The 25208-nt window shown below is 48.8% G+C and overlaps 1 protein-coding gene across 2 annotated transcripts in view; it reads right to left on the minus strand.

The window, feature by feature from the left end:
* LOC146871859 (guanine nucleotide-binding protein G(i) subunit alpha-3-like) overlaps positions 1-25208 on the minus strand; it is a 481263-nt gene that overhangs the window by 48919 nt on the left and 407136 nt on the right. For both annotated transcript variants that reach the window (XM_085651998.1, XM_085652007.1), the window contains 2 exons: positions 14779-14907; positions 14423-14552 (listed from right to left, as the gene is read on the minus strand). In XM_085651998.1, coding sequence (XP_085508124.1) covers positions 14423-14552; positions 14779-14907 — 259 coding nt within the window. The remainder of the gene's footprint in view (positions 1-14422; positions 14553-14778; positions 14908-25208) is intronic.

Consider the following 25208-nt stretch of genomic DNA (forward strand, 5'->3'; position numbering starts at 1 on the left):
TGGAGTGCTTTAGATTCATTCACGTGCTCTGCATACTTTTGCCACCAAGTGTTGAGTCAGATGTGTGCAACGTGGTTTAATTCCAGAAAGTCTTTCGAGCTATGAGGTATAGCGACTCCTCCATTTACTGGTAATGCACATGTGCATTGTCTCCATTGTTAGATTATTTTTCACACGTGGGGGGTGAGGATGAAAATGGAGCAACAATTAATAGAAGGTGATAATCATGCAAAAAATTGGAAAGAAAGGCATCAGCAACAACCAGAGGCTTCGGGGAGGAAGGGTGGGCGCATGTAAATCTACAGTAGTATATGGCATGAACAGTTTCTTACATAGTAAGCAAGATTTTTCGTTTGTAGCATGTGTAACTGTAGCTATACATGCTCTGCAAAGAATGTAAAGCAGGTCTCCCCTGAGTGTTGGCTGGCTGCAGGATGTGACAGAGGACTGCAAAAGTGTATGTATAACAGACTTTCCAACGTTGGCTTGTTAATGATTTAACACATCTATAGATTACTGCTTGGTGAAAGCTTAGGATGGACTATGTAGCTGCTCTACAAATGTCAGGTACAGGGGGGGCACTGGAATTATGAGACTGTGCAGGTGCAGTGATTTTTGCATAATTATAGATCTACCACATTTCCAACAATCTATCAACTGCCGAATAATCTACATATTTTAGCAAAAACAATTTGTTTCTAGCTCCAATGGTTCAAAAGTAACTAAAAATGAAGTGACACCTATTACCACGCAGTGAAAGGCCCTTTGCAAAGCTGGACTGGTCACCTTTATGTTGCTTATGGCTATATTTGGGTGTTAAACTGGTACTAATGAGGTGCAACCAATGGCCAGACAGTGTAAACTTAAAAATGATGAAATTAAGTAATCCTGTTACAAAATGCATTGTATTAAGACGCATAATTTGAGTTTTCTTGCTACATAATTTACTCAACCCTGCCACATAATTTGGCCCTCTCCTGTAGCATAACTCCAGTGGGCATAGCTATAGAGATGTTACCTAGGACAATTATCCCAGTAATTCATAAAAGTATATGCGATAAACGTAGAGCGGTCACAGGATAAGTGTTGAGTATACAGGTCCGATCACTCGCGGCATCAGGGTTCTCTACATTGGGCCCTGCTATTTTCCGCAGCATCTTTTCTGCTGTTGGCTGTAACTAACCAATTGGATACAATTTTGGACAGCATTCTGGAGAGGGACTATTCTCTGTCAATACTTAACCTGTGACTGCTCTACGTTTATTGCACATACTTTTATGAATTACTGGGATAATTGACCTCCTATACTGCATCAAATCAGGAGGTCTAACTACTGGACGGCCTTAAGATAACAGCCCTGACAAAGTTGAGGGGATACATCCCCTAAAATGACGAAACACGTGTTGGCTCAGGCTAAAAGAAGAGGATCAAATAAAATACAACAAATGTTTGTGTTTTATATACTTTGATTGTTCTTGTACTACACTGCAATTGATTTGAATAGCATGTGCTTCAAACTTTTAAACTGTATTCACCGATCTTTGATTGGTATTAGGGGAGTAGGGTGTACCTTCTCAGAATTTAATGCACCACTGGACCTTTATCCAGTTTCATATATTTTCATGTAATTACTATATGAGCGACTGAAACCTTATCTGCACCCAACTGTAAAGCTGGCATTACAGGGGATGACGTCCTTGCGGGGCAACTCTTACAGGCCAGGCTCTAGGTAACCCTGTTACCATATACTAAGTACTTCGAAGTACATAAACGTATTAAAACTGGGAATAGGCCCATCAAACAAACATTTAAGGGTCAGGGCACTGGCACGGGGACGGGTTAGCTGGCCTCAGTGAACGATCAGTCCAAAAAATAGCAGTATCTGTCCAAAACTTTTTGGGGGACCTCACAAAAAGAGGCATTTCCTTTTTAAGCCGCGTAGTGGGTTTGCTAGACTCCTTGACGATGGCCATACACTCAAAAGGGAGATCAAGGAAGCCAAATTTTAAGACTTCAGGAGCCTAATTGCAAGATTGAGCTGCCTCGGGTTTGGATGCCTGACTGTACGCCAGTTCTGGGTAAGCAGGTATAGGTGGTTGGACAGAGTCTCATGGGCAATTTAGAATATGTTGAGAAAGGTGCTGAACCAGTATTGTATGGCCCACGTAGGAGCTGCCAGGATGAGAGTGAGGGATGTTTGAGAAGCCTCCGAACCACAAATGGAAGGAGAGGCAGAAAAGCATAGGAAAATATCCTTGACCAGTTCAACCAAAGTGCATTACCCATGGAGTGTGAGAACCTAGGAAGCCAAGCTTGGGCATTTGGTGATTTCAGCAGTGGCAAAGAGGTCTACCGCTAGAATAACCAACAAAGCAAGTATGGGAGCAGGACAGGCAAGCAGAGTTCACACTTATGGACTTGTTGCCGCATCCTATTAACAGGTCGGCAAAATTGTTCTCTACTCCGGTCAAGTACTCTGCTAGTAGATGGACTTTGTGATGAAGTGCCCACCGCCAAATGCCCCGAGCTAAAGCTGACAACTGTGGAGAGTGTGGGCTGCCCTGCTTCTGGACGTATTACAAGGCAGTCATGTTATTTGTGAGGATGAGGACCGCTTTGCGTTTCATGTGGCTGAAGCAGGCTTTGAGTTCTAACTTGATGGCCAGTAGCTTCAGGTCAATCAATCGATTACTTCTTTATTTAATCTGTTAAAAACAATTACAGATCATAAAAGCACAGGAATATAAAAGCCATCTTGTAAAAAGCATGTTTTCACTCAGGTGCGATTGAATAACAAAACAGGTGTGAGAAGCTGGCCTGGCATATGCTGGTCACTAGTTATAGTGGCCACCTTGCACCAGTCCAATTCGACTCTTATGTTAGATAGGTTTAAGACAACCTTTTAAAGAAAGCTATCCTAGTTGTAGCTGTGGAGAGCAGCCTTCAGGCTAAGTCTCAGAGGAATGTAAAGCAGCTTGTTTTACCTTATCTCTCGAATTACCAAATGAAAGGACACCACAAAGGTATATATATCAAATATATATGTATTTATTACTAGACACACTCTACTAATCTCTTTATGAGATTAGAAGTCAGGAACATATGCAAATATCAACGTTTCACAATAAGTTAAGCACAAATATGGCTGGGGCCCTAGGGGCGTACCAGTCCATATACTAAAAAAGAGGTTTAGGAAAGTCGACTTGCAAGGGGACAAGGCCTAGGGCCTGTAGAATCGCTGGGGCTTCACTAATCCACCCAAGGAAGGTAAGTAAAGGACCCACGGGAGACGCGTGCAGTGTGAGAACACAGCCACGGGTTCTCTATTGATTTCAATGGAGCAAGTCGCGGTTGGATTTTTAAAGTTTAAGGGTACTTCTAGAGAGTCTACAAGCAGACCACTTACAAGGTAAGTAGTTCGAGGGCCAACACCCACAGGAGCACTAGAGTGCACGAGTTACCTCACCCAGGGAAGCCGGGTGCATAGGTGTCTTTTGGTGTCGGGTCGCATCGTCGTTTTCAATGGAAGCCGAAGAAGTTTTGCTGCTTGTGAAGACTGGAGAAGTGTCCGGGGGAATCCAGGGCTGGATTCAAGATGAAGAAGACCTGAAAGCAGAAGGGACAGTGTTCACAGTCACTTGCCAGTGACCCAGGGCCAGGAAGATGGATGCCCACGGAAGTCGGGTGATTTCAGGCGATTAGGGTGTTTTGACTTCAGCCACGAGGTCCAGGAGGCGTCGACAACAACCAGGAGCTAGATTCGGAGTGAACCGCGAAGTCTGCAGCTTACTGAGGTGTCGGCAACTGGATTGGAGCCAACAAGCCTTGGCAACAGCAAGTCTCGTGGAATTTGAAGAAAGTCAGCGGTGCAGACCAGCAAGGTCTGAGGGACTCACCCAGCGAGGGTATGCAAGGGCAGGCCTGGAGCAACCAGGGGAGCCCTTTGGTTCGATGTGAAAGTCTTCAGGGGACCCACAAGCCAGCCGGCAAGGGATCGCAAAAACGCCTCGTAAGGATTCGCTTCACAGGAGCCCACGGTCACTCGGGACGAGGTAGGCCTCTGATTTTGGTCCAATGCACAAGTTCGTAGAACGTCGTGAAGGGGTTGCACTAGACAATAGTGCACGGTACCCTGGTATTGCTGTTCCTCGTCACTCGTGGGGTCCACTCGCCTCAGCTCTGCTGGGGACTCACAAAGGCCGTCGAGAAGTCAGGAAATCCACTACCGGGGCTGCAGGGACTTCGGACCGTTGATTCAAGTTTTTGGTGCCTGCAAAGCAGGGGAGTCACTCCTTGACTCCAAGGGAGATTCTTCAGTCTTCCAAAGGTAGTGGAACGTCGAAGGTCCAGGATTCTTCTTCTACAGCGTCGTCCAGGGATATCTGATTTGCAATGGCAAGGTTTCCCTATCTTATACTAAAGGAAAGGGAGGGACTAGCTCTATGACCACTCCTCTGGGAGGGTCAGGGGAGGGGGTGGTTACACCCACTTCCCTTTCTCCAGTTTCACGCCAGAGCAGGGGCAGGTAGCCCCTGAACCGGTTTGAGCTGGCATATGCACAGAGGAGCTTACTGCTCCCCCAGTGCAGGACTTCAAGGCACTCTAGGAGTGCACCCACCCAGCCCCAATACACTAAATCCTGTCTGGAAGGTGGTGACACCTCCCTGTGACAGGATGCCTATTGTTGGGCCTCCTCCACTGCGAGTTTCAGTCAGCAGCAGGAGGGCAGCCCAGTGTCTGTGCTGGTGGCATCCATTTTGTGATGCCCGGGCTCTTTCAGATTTCTACCGTTTTTCCACAGTAGGTACATGTCGTCCCCTCTAGAAGGGTGGGATCATACTCCCACACCAGTGTGGGGGTAGGATTCCAAGTTGTTTGACACCAAACACAACATGTTTTGATGCAGTCCTTCCAAAGTTAGCATTTACCGCGAGGTTATAATGCACTTAAGAGTATATGGTTTAACCGCATCCACAAACAGCCGCAGAGAATAGACTCTGCCAGCTGCAGAGGGGCCCTGCTCATGCAGAGGCACCCCCTCACATTGTAAACCAAGCACCCTGCCCTCAGGATTGATAGGGCCTGCCTTAGGGGTGACTGATAGGTTTATATGTGTGTGTATGGTGAGATATAGGGAACCTATACCTCAGTGAGGAGTGCCAACACTACCTCACCCAGGCTGCAGTAGCAGGCCTGTGGTGTCAGATTTAGTCTGCTTCCCAGGGGTGGCATAATACATGCAATGCAAGAGGTCATCATGCCATGGAGGCACATGACTGTCCTTACTGTTATTTGGCAATCTACCTGAAAAAGAGGCAGAAAAGTTTGGACACTTGCTTAGCTGGGATAAGCTTTTCCGGAGACCGAGTGGATTACTGCCCCCAACGAGTGCTGAACCTAAAGGGGCTTACAATGGGGGCTGCAGTGTTTTGACTGTGAACCCTAAATTGTGCAATAGGTCTATGGTGGTCTATGCATGAACCAAGCATTGCTGTTCATTTGAACTCATGATCAGCCAGTCGTCCATGTATGGCAACATGTGAATTCCGGTTCTCCTGAAATGTGTGGCAACCACAGCAAGACACTTTGTTAACACTCTGGGGGCAGTGGTGAGGTCACTTTAAAATGAAAATGCTGGCGATTTACCATGAACCAGTAGTACTGTCAATGTGCAGGAGGGATAGGGATGGAAAATTAGGCGTCCTTCAGGTTGACTGTGGTCATGTATTTGCTTTGCTGTGGCAGAGAGATTATATCCTGAAGCATGATCCTTGTGGAAGTGCTTTGTAAGGATGTATGCGTTAAGGAGCCTGAGTTAGAGCATGGGTAGGAGTGACCTGTTCCTTTTTTGGTATAAGGAAGTACAGAGAGTACACTATTTTGCCGCGTTGGTATGGCAGCACAAGATCCATGGCCCCACCAGTGAACAAGTGCCTCTTCGAAAAGCCCCATGAAGGGGCCTGCTGTTGCTGCGGCCTGATAGGAGGAGTGGCTTATGTGGAGGTGGTCCTGCACCCCCTCCTTCCCCGTTCTAGGACCTGCGAAAGGAACTATGGGGAAGGTGTCTGGGGAGCTCCAATAGCCTTTGCTGAGACTCTGCCCTTTCTCATCTTGTAGAGCATCTTGTCAACCTGCAGTCAGCTGACGTGCTCTCCATCGAATGGCAGGTTAAGCAGATGAACAATTTACTTACCTTCGGCAACGCTTTTTCTGGTGGATACAGTATCTGCCTGTGGATTCCTCACCTTGTGAATATCCCCTGCGCCAGCATTCCACGGAACTTTTCTTCCCCAGCACTCCACGTCGACGTGGGCGACGTCACAATGCATTGGCTCCGCACCCGACTCCGTACGACGTCACCGGAGCCATAAGAAGCCCACGTTGGCGTGATGACGTCAGTTCCACCCATTTTTTCCGTGCCTTCGAGGCGAACAGGTGAACCAACAACAACTCCAAGTATACACCGTATACAGAATACCAATACATATACATAGCATACAAAGCAAAGGAATGCTAAACAAACAAGCATTTCCTACAAATGTACAAGAAAGTATCAAAACATTCGAACAAGACCTCTTTCATGGTATACAAAGGAGGACAACGGGGAGGCGGGTGGGTCAGTGAGGAATCCACAGGCAGATACTGTATCCACCAGAAAAAGCGTTACCGAAGGTAAGTAACTTGTTCTTCTGATGGATACATCTGCCAGTGGATTCCTCACCTTGTGAATAGATTCCCACAGCAGTCCCCACTCCCGGAGGAGGGTGTCCACCTTCCTATTCCAGAAAGTCTTGCAAGACAGAGCGCGCGAAGTGGCCCTCCCTCCTCATCTCGGAGTCCAAGCAATAATGCTTTGCGAAGGTATGGAGGGAGGTCCAAGTCGCGGCTTTACAAATGTCTGCCACAGGAACACCCCGGGCCAAAGCAGATGTAGATGACTTAGCTCTAGTTGAATGAGCTCTAATGCCCTCAGGAGGGGTCTTACCAGCCAGGGCGTAGCAGATCTTGATGGCAAAGATAATCCATCTCGACAACGTGCGCTTGTGCACCGCTCTCCCTTTGGAATGTCCAACATAACCCACGAAGAGCTGATGGTCCAGACGAAAGTCCTTCGTTCTGTCCAAGTAAAAGCTTACAGCTCTCTTTGGGTCCAGGCGATGAAGCCTTTCCTCCTCTTTGGAAGGATGAGGAGGAGGATAGAAAACAGGGAGAGTAATGGACTGCCCCAAATGAAACGGAGTGACAACTTTCGGCAGGAAAGCAGCCCTGGTCCCGAGAACCATCCGTTCAGAATGCAAGGTTAAAAACGGGGGTTTAGAACTAAGAGCTTGAAGCTCACTCACCCTCCTTGCCGAGGTTATGGCTACAAGAAAAACCACCTTAAAAGGACAACAGCCGCAAAGGACAGCTATGTAGAGGCTCAAAAGGGGACCCCATCAGAAAGGTTAAAACAAGATTAAGGTCCCACTGAGGCATTACAAATGGAGTGGGAGGAAACATGTTTGTAAGGCCCTTGATAAACCTCAGAACAACCGGAGATTTAAAAAGTGACGGTTGATCTGGAAGGCATAGAAAAGCCGATAAAGCCGAAAGATAGCCCTTGACCGTGGCCACAACACAGCCCTGCTGAGCCAGGGAAAGAGCAAACTGGAGCACATCAGAAAGATGGGCTTTTAAAGGGTCAATGGATCTCTCTCCACACCATTTAACAAACCTAGACCACCTGTAGGAGTAAATGGGCTTGGTGGAGTGTCGCCTGGCCGATAAAATAACGTCCACCACATCAGGCGGGAGAGAGAAAGAACTCAGGTTGCCCCGTTCAATCTCCAGGCATGAAGGTGTAAGCTCTGGAGGTGGGGGTGTAGAACCTGCCCCTCCGACTGCAAGAGGAGGTCTGCCCTCAGAGGGAGACGGAGCGGAGGGCACGAGGAGAGGTGGAGAAGATCTGTGTACCACACCCTTCTTGGCCAATCCGGGGCAATCAATATAACTTGGGCCCGGTCTTGGCGAATCTTCCTCAGAACCCGAGGAATCAAGGGTATGGGAGGAAACGCGTAAAGGAGCTGCGAACCCCAACTTAACTGAAACGCGTCCCCCAACGCCCCCTGCATCGGATACTGGAGACTGCAGAATGACGGGCAGTGCGCGTGCTCAAAGGTGGCAAGCAGGTCCACCCGAGGTGTCCCCCACGTCCGAAAGACGTGACGAACCACCTCCGGATGGAGCCTCCACTCGTGGTCGGCGGAGAACTGCCGACTGAGACTGTCCGCACGCACGTTCAACACCCCGGCCAGATGATTTGCCATCAGACAAATCCGATGGTCCTGAACCCAGGACCATAGTCGTAAGGCCTCTCTGCATAGACAAAGAGACCCCACTCCTCCCTGCTTGTTGACATACCACATCGCGGTCGTGTTGTCTGTCAGGACTTGAACCGACTGACCGCGAAAAGAAGGGAGGAAGGCCTTGTGCGCCAAACGAATCGCCCGCAATTCCAGAAGGTTGATGTGAAGCAACCTTTCCTCTGGAGACCAAAGTCCTTTGATCTCCAGATCCCCCAAATGAGCACCCCACCCTAAAGTGGAGGCATCCGTTATCACTGTGGCCACCGATGGAGGTAGATGGAAGGGCTTTCCTTGTGATAGATTGCCCTTTACGCTCCACCAAGACAGATCCGCTGCAGCTTCTCTGGAGATCTTGATTGACTCTCTGAGATCCCCGCTGTGCTGATACCACTGCTTGCGGAGACACCACTGGAGCGCCCTCATGTGCCAGCGTGCGTGGTTGACCAACAGAAAGCAGGAGGCAAACAGACCGAGCAGGCGAAGGACCTTCAGAACTGAAACAACCGCTCCACTGTAGAATAAAGGGACCATCTCCTGAATGTCGAGAATCCTTTGAGGAGGAGGGAATGCTCGACACACAGTAGTGTCCAGTACTGCCCCTATAAACAGGTTGCGTTGAGAGGGCACCAGGTGAGATTTGGGCACATTGATCGAAAAACCCAAGTCGAATAACAGCTGAGATGTCACCCGCAGATGACGCTGCACTATCTCTGGGGACTCTGCCTTCAGAAGCCAGTCGTCCAGGTAGGGGAAAACCGGGATCCCCGACCTCCTGAGATGAGCAGCCACCACTGCCATCACCTTTGTGAAGACTCGAGGTGCGGTAGTAAGACCAAACGGGAGGACCGCAAACTGGTAATGTTGCGACCCAACCGTAAAACGGAGAAACTTCCTGTGCGACTTCAGAATTGGGACATGGAAGTACGCGTCCTGTAAGTCGAGCGACACCATCCAGTCTCCTTGCTGCAACGCTTGAAGAACCTGCGCAAGGGTCAGCATCTTGAATTTCTCCTGCCTCAGGTAAAAATTCAAGATTCTGAGGTCCAGAATCGGACGCAATCTGCCGTCCTTTTTGGGAATCAGAAAATACCGGGAGTAGCATCCCTGACCCCTTTCCTGCTCCGGAACCACCTCTATCGCACCTTTCTGAAGCAAGGCTAGAACTTATTTCTGCAGGAGAAGCAGATGGTCTTCCGAGCAATAACCTTGGCAAGGAGGGTAAGGGGGAGGAAACTCCCGAAAGGGAAGGGCGTACCCAGTCTCTACAAGGTTCAAAACCCAAAGGTCGGTTGTAACAGATTTCCAACCCCGTAGAAAGTAGGACACCCGACCCCCCACAGGTCTTACATGATCCGGGATGGGGGGGATCTAGGGCTGCTTCCCTGAAGCCTCATTTGGAGCAGAGGAGGAGGAGGAGGATGAAGAAGGGTTGCGTCCAGAACCTCTCCGACCCCTTTGCTTCCCTCTATAGGACCTATAGAGGGGATTCTGCTGCTGTTGCTGCTGCTGTTGGGGCTGTCGGAAGGAGCGAAAGGATGTTCTTCCGAATCCCCTAGACTTTCGAAAAGCTGTACCCCTAGCAGGAGCCTGCAGACCCAAGGACTTTGCCGTCAATCTGCTGTCCTTAAATCGTTGAAGGGCAGAGTCTGCCTTTTCCCCAAACAGTTTCTGTCCGTCGAATGGCAGATCAACCAACGTGGCCTGAACATCTGCTGAGAATCCAGAGGAACGGAGCCAAGCCTGCCTCCTTGCGGCTATAGACGACCCCATAATTCTCGCCACCGAGTCCACCGTATCCAGCCCAGACTGGATCACCTGCCTGGCAGCCGCCTGAGTGTCCCCAACAACTTCCAAGAAGGACGACTTATCCCCCTCAGGCAACTTAGGGGCCAAAGATTTGATAGAGTCCATCAAGGCATGAACATAACGTCCCAGCAAGCATGTGGCATTAGATGATTTCAGCGCCATACTTCCTGAGGAGAAGGACTTCTTGGCCGCCTGATCAACTTATTTCCCTATCAGCCGGAGACTGAGGGAAAGCACCAGACGCATGTTTTGAACATGAAACCTGCACAACTAGGCTCTCCGGAGATGGATGCGTCGACAAAAAATCCGGATCACCTGGTGCAACTCTGTACCTTCTTGCCACCTGTCTGCAAACCGCCGGAGCTGAAAGAGATTTCCTCCACACCTCCAACACCAGTTCCAAGATGGCCTCATTGAAAGGCAACAAAGGCTCCGAAGCTGACGTCGGAGAGTGCAACACCTCCGTAAGCAGGTTAGACTTGTACTCCACAGAGGGTAGCTGCAGATCTAACAACTCTGCGGCCTTCCTAATTACCACATGGTAGGGTGCCAATTCCTGTGGAGGAGAAGACCTTGCAGAAGTATGCTCCCACTCTGGGGTGGTATCCAAACCACTTGCTTCTTCTATCCCTTCAAACTCATCCGAAGAAGAGCCGACTTCACCTTCCTCCACCTCTGCTCGATATCTCCCTTCCTCCAATACCCTTTGGGCCTCCCGTCTCGACCGGATTCGGGGAGCCGGCGTCGTCGACGTACGCGGCGTCGGTGAAACCAGAGGTACCGGAGTCGGAGGCGCCATAGGTGGAGTCGGCAGCGCCGGACGCGGCGCCGATGGAGTCGGCCTCGGCGTCGAGGAAGGCTCCGAAGACTGACTGTCCATCCGAGGTCGAGTCGAATCCCCAGCCGGCGCCGGAAACTGCCAAGAAGGCGCCATCGGCATAAAGGGCAGAAAGGGGGCCTGAGCGTAATGCTGAGGCACCCCTAGCGTAAACGCCATCGGACCCACGGGACCAGTTGGTGCTCCGGATGGGAAGGCTGCCCTATTAAAAATACCATACATGGCATTCAGAAAGCTTGAGGAATCTGTACCTGGAGCCGGGAATTGGGGATAAGGGACCGACCCTGTATCCCTTTGTGGAGTCACCGGCGTCGGCTCCGCAGTATCATCCACCGGAGCCGCAGAGTCATCCGGCACCGGAGCAGCCTCTTCCTGTTCTTGCTCATCCAAAGGAACATCAGACTCCACTTGACCCGGAGTCGAAGCCTTAGACGGAGCCGGTGACGGCGTCTGGGAACGAGCTGGAGCCCGCTTCGGCGAGGGAGACATCGGAGACTTAGAAGGAGACAAGTCCTTGCTCCGACGTCGACGGGGCGAAGCTGACCTCGACTTCCTGGACTTCGAGGACCGACGCCGAGAAGAATGCTTCCTCTTCTTGTGGTGTTTCTTCGACTTCGACGACCTCCAAGTCGATGACTCCCGCCTCGATTCCTCTTTTCTTCTCCCTCTCTTCTCCTCACGATCTTCTTCATGAAGAGCTTAGTCTTCCTCTCCTTCAGCGCTTTAGGATTCATGCTCCTACAGCACCCGCATTCCTCCATATCGTGGTCTGAAGAAAGGCACCATAAGCAGTCCTGATGCGGATCCGTCATGGACATCAGGCCTCCACATTCCCTACAGGGCTTAAAGCCAGACTTCCTCGTCGAAGACATACTGAATTTTACACAGTAACACAGCTAAACTACAAAGTAGCTATAGAGCACTGGAAAAAAAACGGTGCGCGTCGACGGCGCGGAAAAAAGGGAACTGACGTCATCACGCCGACGTGGGCTTCTTATGGCTCCGGTGACGTCGTACGGAGTCGCGTGCGGAGCCGATGCATTGTGACGTCGCCCACGTCGACGTGGAGTGCTGGGAAAGAAAAGTTCCGTGGAATGCTGGCGCAGGGGATATTCACAAGGTGAGGAATCCACTGACAGATGTATCCATCAGAAGCTGCTGTACTTCCAGCTTGTTGTCATCTGATGTATTGCGACGGAGGGGGTGTAAGGGGTGGTAAGTGGGCTGAGGGGAGGGGGAGTAGTATTTTTTGTCCACCCTGGCTTTAACCGGCTCCTTGAGCATGCCAGGAGCGGTTTCAGATTACCTTGAACATAGGGAGTTACTACAGGAGGTGCTGGGTGGAGTACAGCACCTCCACTAGGCAATCCCAATCTTTCTAGGCCTAGTGCATCTCCACCTTCAGAAATGCGGTGGCCCAAAGCAGAACCTCATGGTAAGAATGGTAAGAGGTAGCGTCAACTGGCAGGCATGGTTTTGCAGAGTAAAGGTCCGGGTCGGTGTCACCTGGTGGGTCGATTATGGGGCTGAGGGTTGATTATGGGGCCTTGGGGATCTAGTAGGTAATTAAGGCAGTGGTGGTTGTCGGTGGCTGAGGTGATGGTGTAAGAGGGGATGGTGAACAGAAAGAAAGAGGTGAGGAGGAGGACGGTGCCTAAAAAGGTAGAAGGCTAGTGCCCCGATCCTGAAGATAGCTGGTGGTTCAGGCTCCAGAGCAAGAGCCTCCTCAATATTCAATATCCTCTTATGAGGGATAGGTGCCTGAGTCTTTTTGGAGGCTGGGAGAGGATCCTGCAGGTTTGTGGATGGATAAGTATCCTTTTCTGCCTAGAATCGAGCTCCTCCTGAAGATGCTACAGGATAGGCTTCTCCAGGTCATCATAGGCAGTGGAGAACAGGGCCTTGGGGACTGGGTGTTTCGGCTATGAGTTGGGTCGCTGGCTGACTGGTGCCAAGGAAGGTTATGGTGCCAAAGAGGTCTTGGAAGTCGAAGAAGACCTCAAGGTTGTCTTAGACATCAGTGCCAAATGAGTTGTTGGCATCAAAGGTGTGGTCTGCGACCAGAAGCCAGGCCTACTGTGGCTGTTTGAGCACCGGAGGCCAGTTCAGAGGCCGATCCGAAGCATGTTTTCGGTGCAGACCATGGATCTCAGGCAGTGGCAGACTGGAAGCCTACAAACTGGGCTTCATGGCTCAACCCCCAACTTCCTCGAGGGCAGCAGCTGACCTTCATTTGATGATGGTGAGGTGGCCGAGGGAAGGATGGTGTACTCACTGTTGATGTGTTCCATGTTTGGTCATGGAGGACTAGAACTCTTCCGCCTCAGACTATGAACCAGAGCTCGACTTGAGGCTGAATGGAGTAGCTTATCCGCCATACTCTGCATTAGTCCCTCATTATTTTCTTTTGAAGAAATAATCCCTGATCCGGTATGCATGCATTGATGTTCTACAGTTTATTAACATTAATGAAGATCTCATGATCGAGAAGTCATTGTATTCGGGATTTCACACAGGCCAAGACATACTCCTATTTACAAGTCTCAGAGAAATTCATATAAGAATTTGCAGTCACAATCTGAAAATTAATAAATGAGTATTAACCTAGGATACAACCCATACCTCAACATAATATTGCAACACCTACAAGAATTTTGGCTGATACTTTCAAACATTAATTCTGCCACGAGAGACTCGCCTAGCACACAGGCCCATGCTGTCTCTTCAACCCTTTATTTTCATATTACCTGTCAGTCACCCTAACATTTTTAATTTGGAGTACAGCCTGCCATGGATTGCTTAACTGGCGTGCTAACTTCTGTCAGCATGTATCAAACTCCTTTTTTTAACATTATCTTTGAAAGGACCTCTCCACAAAAAGTGGATCATAATTTATAAATAGATGTGCTTGAAGGTGGGCCTTCCCAAACCCCGTTAGCTCAGCTAATTTTCATGTTTGGGTTAGGACCATGTCACGGGGAAAACAGGGGATGGGTATGGTCTGAAAATATGAGATAAGTCCGCCATATTTTCTGTTTCTGCGGGCATGTAACAAATATACGATCCCCTAGGCCCTGCTGTGCCTCTATAAGACGAGCATCGATAAAGACCACTTCCGCAACTCATTTACAAAGATTTCACAGACTTTTACACTGAGATTTTGCCAAAGTACATGTTTAAGAAAAAAATCTAAGATGGCCATCAGGGGATATGTACCTAACTTAGACACTGTTTGGGTCCAGACTATGTACCGAACATATTCACTATTTAGGGGCCAGGCTTGTAGAACCAAAATCAATTTTGCATCTTCAAATTACTAAGCTTCCTAGTCTGATGCTTGCAAAATAATCAAGACAGTATGTCAATCTAGCCACGTTTCAATGCTAGAGAAGCAGTTTTCATACAGATACTTATTTAAAATCAGAGTACCTACCATTTCCTCATCCTCTGCAAGCACCAGATCATAGTCGCTGAGGGACACACAGAATATGATTGCAGTCACACCTTCAAAACAGTGTATCCATTTCTTTCGCTCTGATCGCTGACCTCCGACATCAAACATCCTGCATTAAATAAAGTCAAGAACATTGTTAAAGTAGCTGTCTGGATGCTGGACAGCTTCTGAACATAGTTCCCACGTCCCAAACAAAATAGGAGGCATCCCTAACATTAAAAAATCATGACTCTGGGTGGCCTTTTGATTGGATTCAGTTTACACCATGCTTGGACACCAGAGCAATAAGTTGTTGATACTGCTCCACTTGAGGAAAGAGGTGCCAGCCTACTCACTTGAAGTACAGCTCTCTGAAGGTGAAATGCGTCTCCACAATTCCCGTTGTCTTGACTCTAGTCCTAAGCACATCCTGCTGGGTTGGAACATAGTTGGGTTGGCCTATTCTCTCCAAGTCATTAAGGTAACTACAAAAAAGGCAGGTTACGCAAGTGTGAATTATTACGTCATCTGAAAACAACACATTTTCCATGATAATTATGTATTTGAATGGTCACATGGCTGGAGCTGAAATCGATCTAGTCTGCATCAACAAGACAGCACCTAAAGACCTAGCACCAATTGATGACATGCAGGTGAAAGTCACTTGGCTGTGGAGAAACAAATCACTTACCTTTGGTAACGCTATTGCTGGTGGATTATTTTTCTAACAGCAGATTCCTCACCTTTTGAAATTCCTAAGGAGCCAGACTGGATCCGGAAAATTCAAAGCAGTGCTCATGAGTGCCAGCATGTGCTGCAGTGGCACGTCAACACCGTTGCACTCCAGAAGTGACGAACAGGGCACACCCATGCATGCTAACACTGGTTTCTTCCAGAAACTCCTCAACGCCCACAGACGCGGAGTCTATCAGTGAATTTAACAAATCAGTGGGTGGATCTGTGGATTGAAATCTTTTTAGATAGAAGAGACCAAACCACAGAACGAGAAGATGGCTAGGCGGTGAGAAATCTGATGAATACTTTTCACACCAGATTCCTCACCTTGTGAAGAGATACCAAAGCAGTAACTTCCAGGTTCGTGGGTCTGTGGAATGGCTCTGACTAAAACCTTCAGGACAAAGCTGGCAAAATGAATATCTCTAGGAATCTGACAGTTAAGGCAGAAGTGCTTTGTGAATGCGTGCAATGATGCCCCTGTAGCTGCCTGACATGCCCAGGGTAGACAAGTCACATGCCAACATAGTGGTCTCGGATACGTCTCTGGTGTAGTGACCCTTCAGGGAGCTGCTTCTTACCCATTGTGTAGCAGATCTTAATGCAGAGGACTATCCATCACGAGAAGGTCCGTTTCTGGGCTGCCTTGCCCTTCTTTGTCCCAGAAAACACCAGAAGGAGCTCTGCCACAATCAATATAAAAGCCAAGTGCTCCAACAACGGAGATACTCTTCCTCCTTCAAGATGAGAGGCACAGCAAAGAAGGTCAGGAGTTTGCCTCAAGTCAAAAGGAGTCACCACCTTCAACAGGAATGTTGCTCACAGTTTGTTCATGAAAAAGGTGGTATAAGGGGGCTGGACAGAATATGAAGTCCACTCACGCAGTGTGCAGTAGACACATCAAACTGCGCACCGATTCGACAGAGGTACACACAAAGAGATGAGAACTAAATTAATCTCCCTCTGTGGCATTATAAAGGGTGTTGGTGGAAACATTTTGCAAAACCTTTTATAAAAAGTATCATAACTGGTGATTTTAACAAGCACAGTTGGTCTTTGAAATGTAAAAAAAGACAGAAGTAACAGACAGGTATCCTTCAAATATGTCGGAAGGTAGGCTTGCTGTGCCAAAAACAAAGCGAACACCACCACATTGGACAGTCTTCCATGCCAAGTGGTCTACATGCCAGGTACCACACCATGCCACAAATCTATCCCATTACCCTGCATATGCAGATTTCATGGCAGGGGGCCTGGTCGCTAAGATGACATTAACAACCTCAGGAGGGAGATCAAAAGAACCCAAAGACGCTGGAAGTGTCAGTGAGGAATGTGCAGTTAGATTATCCACCAGAAAGATAGTTACCAAAGGTAATGACTTGCTCTTACTTCGAACAGCAAATTCCTCACCTGGTAAATAAATACCAAAGCAGTACCTCCGAAGGCGGTGGGTCTGTGACCGGACTAAGATCAAAAAGTCCAGCAGGACCGAGGAGGCAAAATGTCTCTCAAAAGACCAGACTGCTGAGGCACTAGTGCTTCATGAACATATGTACCAACATCCACTTAGCCACCTGACAAATATTCAAGACAGGCACTCCACGTGGCAAGTCAGTGGGGGCAGCTCTGGCAGAAGTAGCCTTCTGGGGGATGTGTCTTAGCCAGAGAACAATCAGGAGATGGTTGGTTTTTGCACTGCCTTGACCATTTTTGCCTCTGAAAACCCCACAAAGAGCTGATGGTCCACCCGTTTTTAGGTCTCGGCTAGCGTAGGCTGCGCAGACATGCGCAGTCTCACTGGCGAGATTTTATGTTTTTGGGTAGCTTTCACTAGCGGGGTTTAAGCCCCGCTGCTCTTTACCATTGGCTGGCGTCACCGTTTATGCTAAAAAGTGCCCAGCCATTGGAAAAGATTTTCCAGTGATGTACACTTTTCTCTTTTAGAGCAGTCCCAGTTGGACTGGCTTGTCTGACTTCCTGCTGGCGTAAAAGGTTTCTGATCTTCTTTATGGGGCCAAACACATGGCCCCATAAAGACAAGAAACCTTTTAGCAGGCGAGGCCGTCCAAGTGGGACGGCAGAATAAGGCGACGAAAACGTCATGGTGAGCGCTTGTTATTTTCTTACTGTCACGCGCTATGTCACTGTAATCCGTGATTTATCTGCAGGGAGTCCTTCTATGCCACACACAAGCACCTTCATGGCATTTTGTGCCACAGCAGTCGTTCCTAAACATCATTAGCTTCCTTGCGTGGAGACAGTACAAGCAATTTCCGGGCGCGTAAGATCCGCAGAGCCGTGTTTTTTGTCTCGCAGTTTTATATAGCTCGAGTTCAACCTAGAGGTATCTGGGCGCTATACAGGAGCACCAGCTGTTCCAGACGGGCACATCCATGTTTTGTTAGGCGTGGGGAGATGAAGTGATTTGCCCAGAATCACAAGAGGTTGAGCTGCAGAGACTCGAACCTGGTTACCCAGATTCGAGGTCATATGCTCTAACCATTAGGCCACATCTTAATAAGTCCAGCCTGCAGGGACAAGGGCCCCTGTACTTACACTCCAGAGTGTGTCACTCCTGGGCGTGTCACTCTTAAGTTTGTCAGTCCTGTGTGTCTCTCCTGAGGTTATCACTCCTGGATGCATCACTACTGGGTGTCATTACTGAGGGTGTCACTCCTGAGTGTGACACTGGGGCGTGGGGGAGAGCAAACAACCTTGTACTGGTCACCGTGTTCTGTTTGTATGCCGATGCTTGTTTAAACCCGAGATGCGCTTGGTGGGCGCTATACCCCGACATTGTCACGTGAGAGCTTGTGTCTCACTCTTCGACCAACCAGCAGCAAGTGCGTGAATCTTCTGGGAGCGAGGGGCACTTATGGAGGGGAGAGAGTATCTCCCACAAGCACGAGAGTACCTCTGAGGCCCGTGACAGTGAGTGCACGTGTGAGGGCGTGCGAGATCCGCAGAGCCGTGTTTTTCGTCTTGTAGGTTTATATAGCTCAAACTCAACCCGGAGGTATCAGGGCGCTTTACACGAGCACCAGCTGTTCCAGACGGCACATCCATGTTTGGTTAGGCACGGGGAGATGAAGTGATTTGCCCAGAATCACAAGAGGTTGAGCCGCAGAGACTCGAACCTGGTTACCCAGGTCTAACCGTTAGGCCACATCTTAACGAGTCCAGTCTGCAGGGACAGGGGCCCCTGTACTTACACTCCAGAGTGTGTCACTCCTGGGCGTGTCACTCTTAAGTTTGTCAGTCCTGTGTGTCTCTCCTGAGGTTATCACTCCTGGATGCATCACTAATGGGTGTCATTACTGAGGGTGTCACTTCTGAATGTGTCACTGGGGTGTGGGGGAGAGCAAACAACCCCGTACTGGTCACCATGTTCTATTTGTATGCCGATGCTTGTTTAAACCCGAGAGGCACACTTCACACGTACTGTAATGTACAAACTACGCACATTCCGTCATGTTCAGTCTTCTGAATGAAAGGCAGCTACGGTTGAATAAATAAACACTGATCGTGTCTCCCAGCTGTTTCACATGCAGACCCCACAGAGGGCAGTGCTTCTACACGAACCCTCCGAACTTTGTAACACTCACTTGCAGCCTCTGACTCTGTACACCTCCAGAGCCACACACCTATTCCTATGTGTACCTCTCCTCTGTCCCCGGCCACACGCTTTCTCAGCGTACTGAAACTCCCCTGGATGTCTAGCTCCTCTTTACTCCTCTTGGCGCTATGTCGTATGATACAGGAGCAGGCGCAGTGCTGTGAGGTGAAGGGAGGGTGTCTCATTTCCTCACAGCTGTGATCGGTAGCAATCTGAGTATGTCAGGCATGTGAGGAGGGGCACCGACCACCAAAAAATACAAGAATTCTGTTTTAAATGCAAGCCTGCAGCTGTTCCACAACTACGTGTCAACAACATTGGTAGTCATAGGCACACTGTTGACACATTCTGTAGTGTGTACACCACGCACACACTTGACACGTACTGTAGTGTACACACCACACACACACACTTGACACGTACTGTAATGTACCAACTATGCACAATCCGTCATGATCAGCCTTTTGAATGAAAGGCAGCTACCGTTGAATAAATAAACACTGATCGTGTCTCCGAAGTCTGCGCTCGGCATTACTCACAGTGAGGACTCTAGAATCTTCCTTTCAGAAACTGTTGCTAAGCTCGAAACTGCATTAAAGGTTTGCAAGATTTGGCTCCCTCTAACCCATGGCTCTTACCTCCATTAGGTACGCCTTCTGTGTTGTGTACCGTTCCCATTGTACCCTTCACACTTTGTAGCGCACAGTGTAGACAAGTGTATTCATAGCCAAGTGTAGACACTTTCTAAACAAAAGGGGTCATATGTGGTTCGGCGAAGTGGCAAACCCTCTGCAAGGGTTAACTGGTCAGCTTTCAGTTGATGATTGCTGCATTCAGGTGTTAAACTGGTACTAATGAGGTGCGGCTTTGCTCATACACTATTAGTAGTTGTTAAACTGTCAAAAAACTGAAATATTACTGCTACATATTGTGCCACATTACAGACTTTCCTTGCTGCATAATTATGTCAACCCTATTCTTCACTGCCACTTAATTCTAGTGGCCGTGCTATAGTGCTTTATAGTGTTTAATTAGCTGATGTAAGAAATACCTCATGGGCAGATATTTCTATTGTTTTGCTGTCAATCTGGCACTGACCAGATGTGGCAACAACACCTTGTCACAGCCTGGAGCGCTGGTCCATTGGCAGAACCCCCAATCTGAAGCGAGAATAAACAGTATACAGGGGTGGCGTGTCATTATATCCAAATACGTTTTTCTGCCCCTATAGATTTTGTTTCCAACTATCGCTATCATGTACTGCTAGTAACTACGGCCTCCGTGGTGGTTCTTTCTGGCTTATCTGTACGTCATAGAAATTTTCACCATTCAGAAATAAATAAATCTAAAGGGAAAGTTGAAAGAAATGAAGGGTGACAGCAGCTCAAGTATTTAGGATTAACAAGTCAGGATTCACGGTGTTACAGTTCGCATGAAGCGCACAACAGGAACCAGCTACGGATAGGTCACATTATAGTACTTGGTGTCATGTGACACAGAGCGCCACCCTCTGACACAAATGTCACCTGATAAGTAATGTAAACCCTTCTCCCCACCATAATAACAAAAAGATGCAACCAGGTCTGGACTGGCCCAAAAGCAGCAGCAAATGCTGCTCAGTGTGCACATTCACCCTGCCAATAAGAAGGATTACTGCCTTCACTATTGAAAAACATAGCCAATAGGTCTCGCCTTTGGGCCCTTATCAATATTTAGTTATGCAGCACAATATCCTTGGTTCTACAACATCAACCGTTGCATGGCTAAACACTTATAAGGTCCCGAAGGCGAGACCTATTGGCTATGCCAATGCTTGTTCTTTGGTGCGATCTATATAAAAGCTTAGTGCCCTCTTAAGTCCAAACAATGGAATCTCTCTTCATCCTTATAGAAGGAGGTAGAGAAAAGAATGTGCAAGGGTGATGGTCTGCCAGTCATAATAAAAAGGAGTAACCAATTTTGGCAGAAAGGAAGCTAGAGTCCTCAACACCAACTTGTATGGGAAGAGTGTTGCCTAATGGAGGTTGACAGAAAAAAACCCGCAGCTCTCACACACCTAGCCGATGTTATGGTGATGAGAAAGATCATTTTCAACATCAAAAGTCTCAATGGGAACCTGTGTAGCTGCTCAAACAAAAGAGGAGCACATCAAACAAAGAGAAAACTATTTCAAGGCTTACTTTGACATCACAAAGAGCTGTGGTGCAAATAAATGTTGCAAACTATGTAAAAATCTCATCACAACAGGTGATTTAATTAAAGAACGCTGATCAAGCAACCGCAAAAAAGCTGAAAGATCAGACAAATAGCCCTTAACAGTGCCGAGCAACAAACAACCAGACTACTTGGCTTGCAGTGGATCGCTTTGGTGGGTGCCACATCAAGTCACAAATAAGTCCCAACGACTGGCATACAGATTTAGAAGACATATGCTTCCCGTGAAAATGCTATTAAAGGCCTTAGTAGGAAGGTCGAAAAAGGTCAACAGTCCTTGCTCAAGCTACAAGTTTGGAGATGCAGATTGTGCAGACCCGGGTTCAGGACCCTGCCCTTCTGTTGCAACAGAAGATGCTCCCGAAGGGGCAGCATGATTGGAGGACAGATGCTCATACACAGGGAATCCGGGTACCACACTCTCTAGGCCCAATGCTTACCAGTAGGATGACTTGGGCTCGGTCCATCCTAATATTCTTCAGAACTCTGGGCAGAAGAGGCAGCGGCAGGAAGGCATACAGGAATCCCAATCTCCACTTGAAGTGGAATGCGTCTTTCTAGAGAGAGACTTCTTGGGCACTCCAAAGCAAAAAAGCAATGATATTGCGCTTTCTCGACCGTGGCAAAAAATTGTACTAGAGTACTGCCCATTGATGAAAAGACGCCCTTCACCACCTGCGGGTTCAATTTCTATTTGTGGTCTGTTAAGCGTCAGGGTATGAGTTTGTCCACCCTGGTGTTTAGAGATCCTGCCAGGTGGTTCGCCACCACAGAAATTCCTTGGCGGTCCAGACGCTTTCAGAGGCATAGAGACTTCTGGTAGAGGACTCCGTTCCCCACACTGCTTGGTGCAGTACCACCTAGCGGCGGTGGTGTCCATGAGCACCTGCCTCCCTATGATGGAGGGCAAGAAAGCATTCAATGCCAAGCGAATAGTGATCTAGCCCTCTCCCTCTCCCCCTCCCCCTCTCCCCCCTCCCTCCTTCCCCCGCTAGCCCTCTCCTTTTCCCTCCCCCCATTGCCCTCTCCCTAGCCCTCTCACTTGCTGCAGTCAGAGGTGGTTGATATGGTCTCGGGCGAATCTACCTTTTCAGGCAGTCATTGATGTAGGGGAAGACTGGCACTCCTGACCTCTTCAGATGGGCAGCAACCACCACCATCACCTTTGTGAACACCTGAGGGGCACTGGCAGACAAAGGGAGCATGGCGAAATGACATTTTTGGTGACCCACCTAGGACTGCAGGTTGCCACATTGGCCTTGCAGTACGGGGATGTGAAAATTTGCATCCTCCAGGTTTGACACCACCATCTTGTCTCCAGGAAGGACTCTGCAGAAAATACCTGGGCCAAAAGGAGCAGGATGAATTTGAAATTTGAATTCACAGGAAGGCACTATAAAGTAATGGGAATAACAACCAGTCCCTACTTCCAATGTTGGAACCCTCTCTACAGTTCCTTTAGTTACAAGAGCCTGCAGTTTCTGGCATAAAATGGACAGGTAGTCCTCAAACAAGTATTCAACCCTAGCTGACAGGTGTGGTGTGTCAAGAATAAATGACAGAGCGTCTCCCTATTAGGCAATCAATAGGACTGTCTGAAGTGATGTTTTGCCACCCTGGCATGAAGTGGCTGATCCTGTTGCCACATATGGCTTTGAACCCCTAGTAGGGCACTAAATGGATTTTGCAGTTGTGGCTTTAAGGGTGTTAGACTGGGAGGAACACTGCCCTTGATGACGAGAGCACTTTATGCTGGACATAAGTCCCCCACCTTGATAGGGTTGGGAAAGCTGTTGTGTAGGGGTGGAGATTGGTGCTGTCAATATGCAAGGCCCCCGGCCTAGCCCCTAAAATGGTGTAACAGCTGTCTGGACTGCTGGGCTGAAGATGAAAGCCCAAGAGAACGTGCAGAAGCTCTTATTTCTTTAAATCGTTCTAGGCTCGAGCCTACCTTTTCACTAAACAAGCAGCAGCCGGCAAAAAGGCATTTCTATGAAAGACGCCTGGATGTCCCTGGAGAAGGCAATGCAATGTATCCATTTGTGAATTCAAAGCACAACACACGGTCTAATAGCCCTGCACAGACCATCAGTGGTGTCCAGGCCTGAGCGGATGACAAATGCGGCTGCATTTACACCATCTACATTAGTCGGGACTTAGAAATTCCTTAAGTCTGCTGGGACTGCAGAGAAGATCTCAGCCACCATGTCGAACAAGTTACTTACCTTCGGTAACGATATCTCTGTAAGAGAAATATATTAGTTATGGATTCCTTACCTTAGAATTACCCCCAGGCGTAAGACTGGATCCAGAGAATTTTCTTCAGCAGTACGCAGTACCCCTGCAAGTCGGTAGGTGGCATTGGTCGACTGCGCGTTAGTTGTTGGCGTCACGATCGCCAGAATGAGGTCGCCGTATCTACTTAGATGCCGCCCCTGCGCACTGACATCAGTTCTTTACATGACATTCCCCGCCAGAAGCGCAGAGCCATGCAAGACACTGACCACTGGTGCATAAAACAAGGGCCCTGAAAGGGAGTCCCTTCCTCTAGAAGTCAGCTGGCAGAACGTGGAGGATGGGTGGGGCAGTAAGGAATCCATAACTAATATATGTCTCTTACAGATATATCGTTACAGAAGGTAAGTAACCTGTTGATCTGAAAGAGACTATTAGTTATGATTTCCTTACCTTAGAATAGATACCATAGCAATACCAACCCCAGAGGTGGGTCTGCTAACCAAGTTCACACCAGGAAGTCCTGAAGAACGGAGCGGCCAAAGAAGCCATCTCTTCAGACTTGGCTGTCCTGGCAGTAATGTTTAGTGAACTTGTGCAAAGAAGCCCACGTGGCAGATGTCATGAAGGGGGACTCTACATCCCTAAGCAGTAGTGGATGCCGTCGCCCTGGTGGAATGGGCACGCAACCCTTCTGGAGGCTCCTTTTTCGCCAAGGAATAACAAATATCAATGCAAAGAACGACCCATCGAAAGATCGATTTGTTTTTGAACGCCCAACCTTTCTTGGTACCCATATAGCCAACAAAGAGCTGATCATCCACCCGGAATTGTTTTGTGCAATCCAGATAAAATGAAAGGGGACATTCTGGATCCAGACGGTGGAGCCTCTCCTCCTCTTTAGAAGGATGTGGCGGCGGGAAGAAGGTGGGCAAAGTGATGGTCTGTCCTATGTGGAAAGAGGTAACTACTTTGGGAAGAAAAGAAGGTCGAGCTCGAAGGACAACCTTGTCCGGATGAACAGCAAGGAAAGGAGGCTTATAAGAAAGAGCCAGAAGCTCACTCACCCTGCGAGCAGAGGTGATGGCAACTAGAAAAGCAGTCTTCAAGGTCAAGAATCTGAGAGGACAATTATGTAGCGGCTCAAAAGGAGCACGCAAAGGGCAAGTCAGAACAAGGTCCAAGTCCCACTGGGGCATTACGAAAGGAATAAGAGGAAACAGGTGAGTAATGCCCTTAAGGAAACGATTTACAATAGGGGACTTGAAAAGAGAAGGCTGATCAGGAAGGCGAAGAAAGGCCGAAAGATAGCCTTTAAGAGTGCCCACATCAGAGACCAGTTGGGCCAAAGACAGAATGAAGAGGAGAACCTCTGAAAAAGGGGCAGAAAGGGGATCCACAGGGGGCGTGGCTAAGCAGTGAAGCACGATGGCCGCTGCCTAGGGAAGCTCCGTAGATCCCGACTCCCCCCCCCGCATATCCGGACACTTATCCGTCACCCTGAAAGGGAATTCAGTTACCGGAAGGCATCCGGCACACACTCCTGCAACAGCGGACACTGTCTGCCGCCTGTGGGCCCAGATAGTGCCCAACTTGATTGCGGCCTACTGCGGGTACTCACGCCGGGACCTCACGTGAGAGCTGAGGCGGCGTGCGTGCTTACGCAGCCAGGTTGGCCGAACCGCGGATCCTGGGTCTGCTGCATCTCGGTCCCCAGCGACACCTGAGCTTAGTACACCAGAGGTGGCAGGGCCTGCGAGGCCAGGGCTACGCGACTGCACAACGGGGACGAAGGCACCCAATGCACCAGACATCGGACGGCGCCGTGTAAGGGGATGGTGAGGTTGCATACTGGGCCTACCACGAGTCCAAAGATAGCGAGTGAGGTTTGAGACCTGGCACCCCAAAACCAGCTCAAAGAGCAGCACCTGCAAACATCACCCACGGGCTGCAAGGCGTAGGCAGAGGACAGACTATAACTGCACG

This window comes from Triturus cristatus, chromosome 1_1 (assembly GCF_964204655.1).
Source record: "Triturus cristatus chromosome 1_1, aTriCri1.1, whole genome shotgun sequence".
NCBI lineage: Eukaryota > Metazoa > Chordata > Amphibia > Caudata > Salamandridae > Triturus > Triturus cristatus.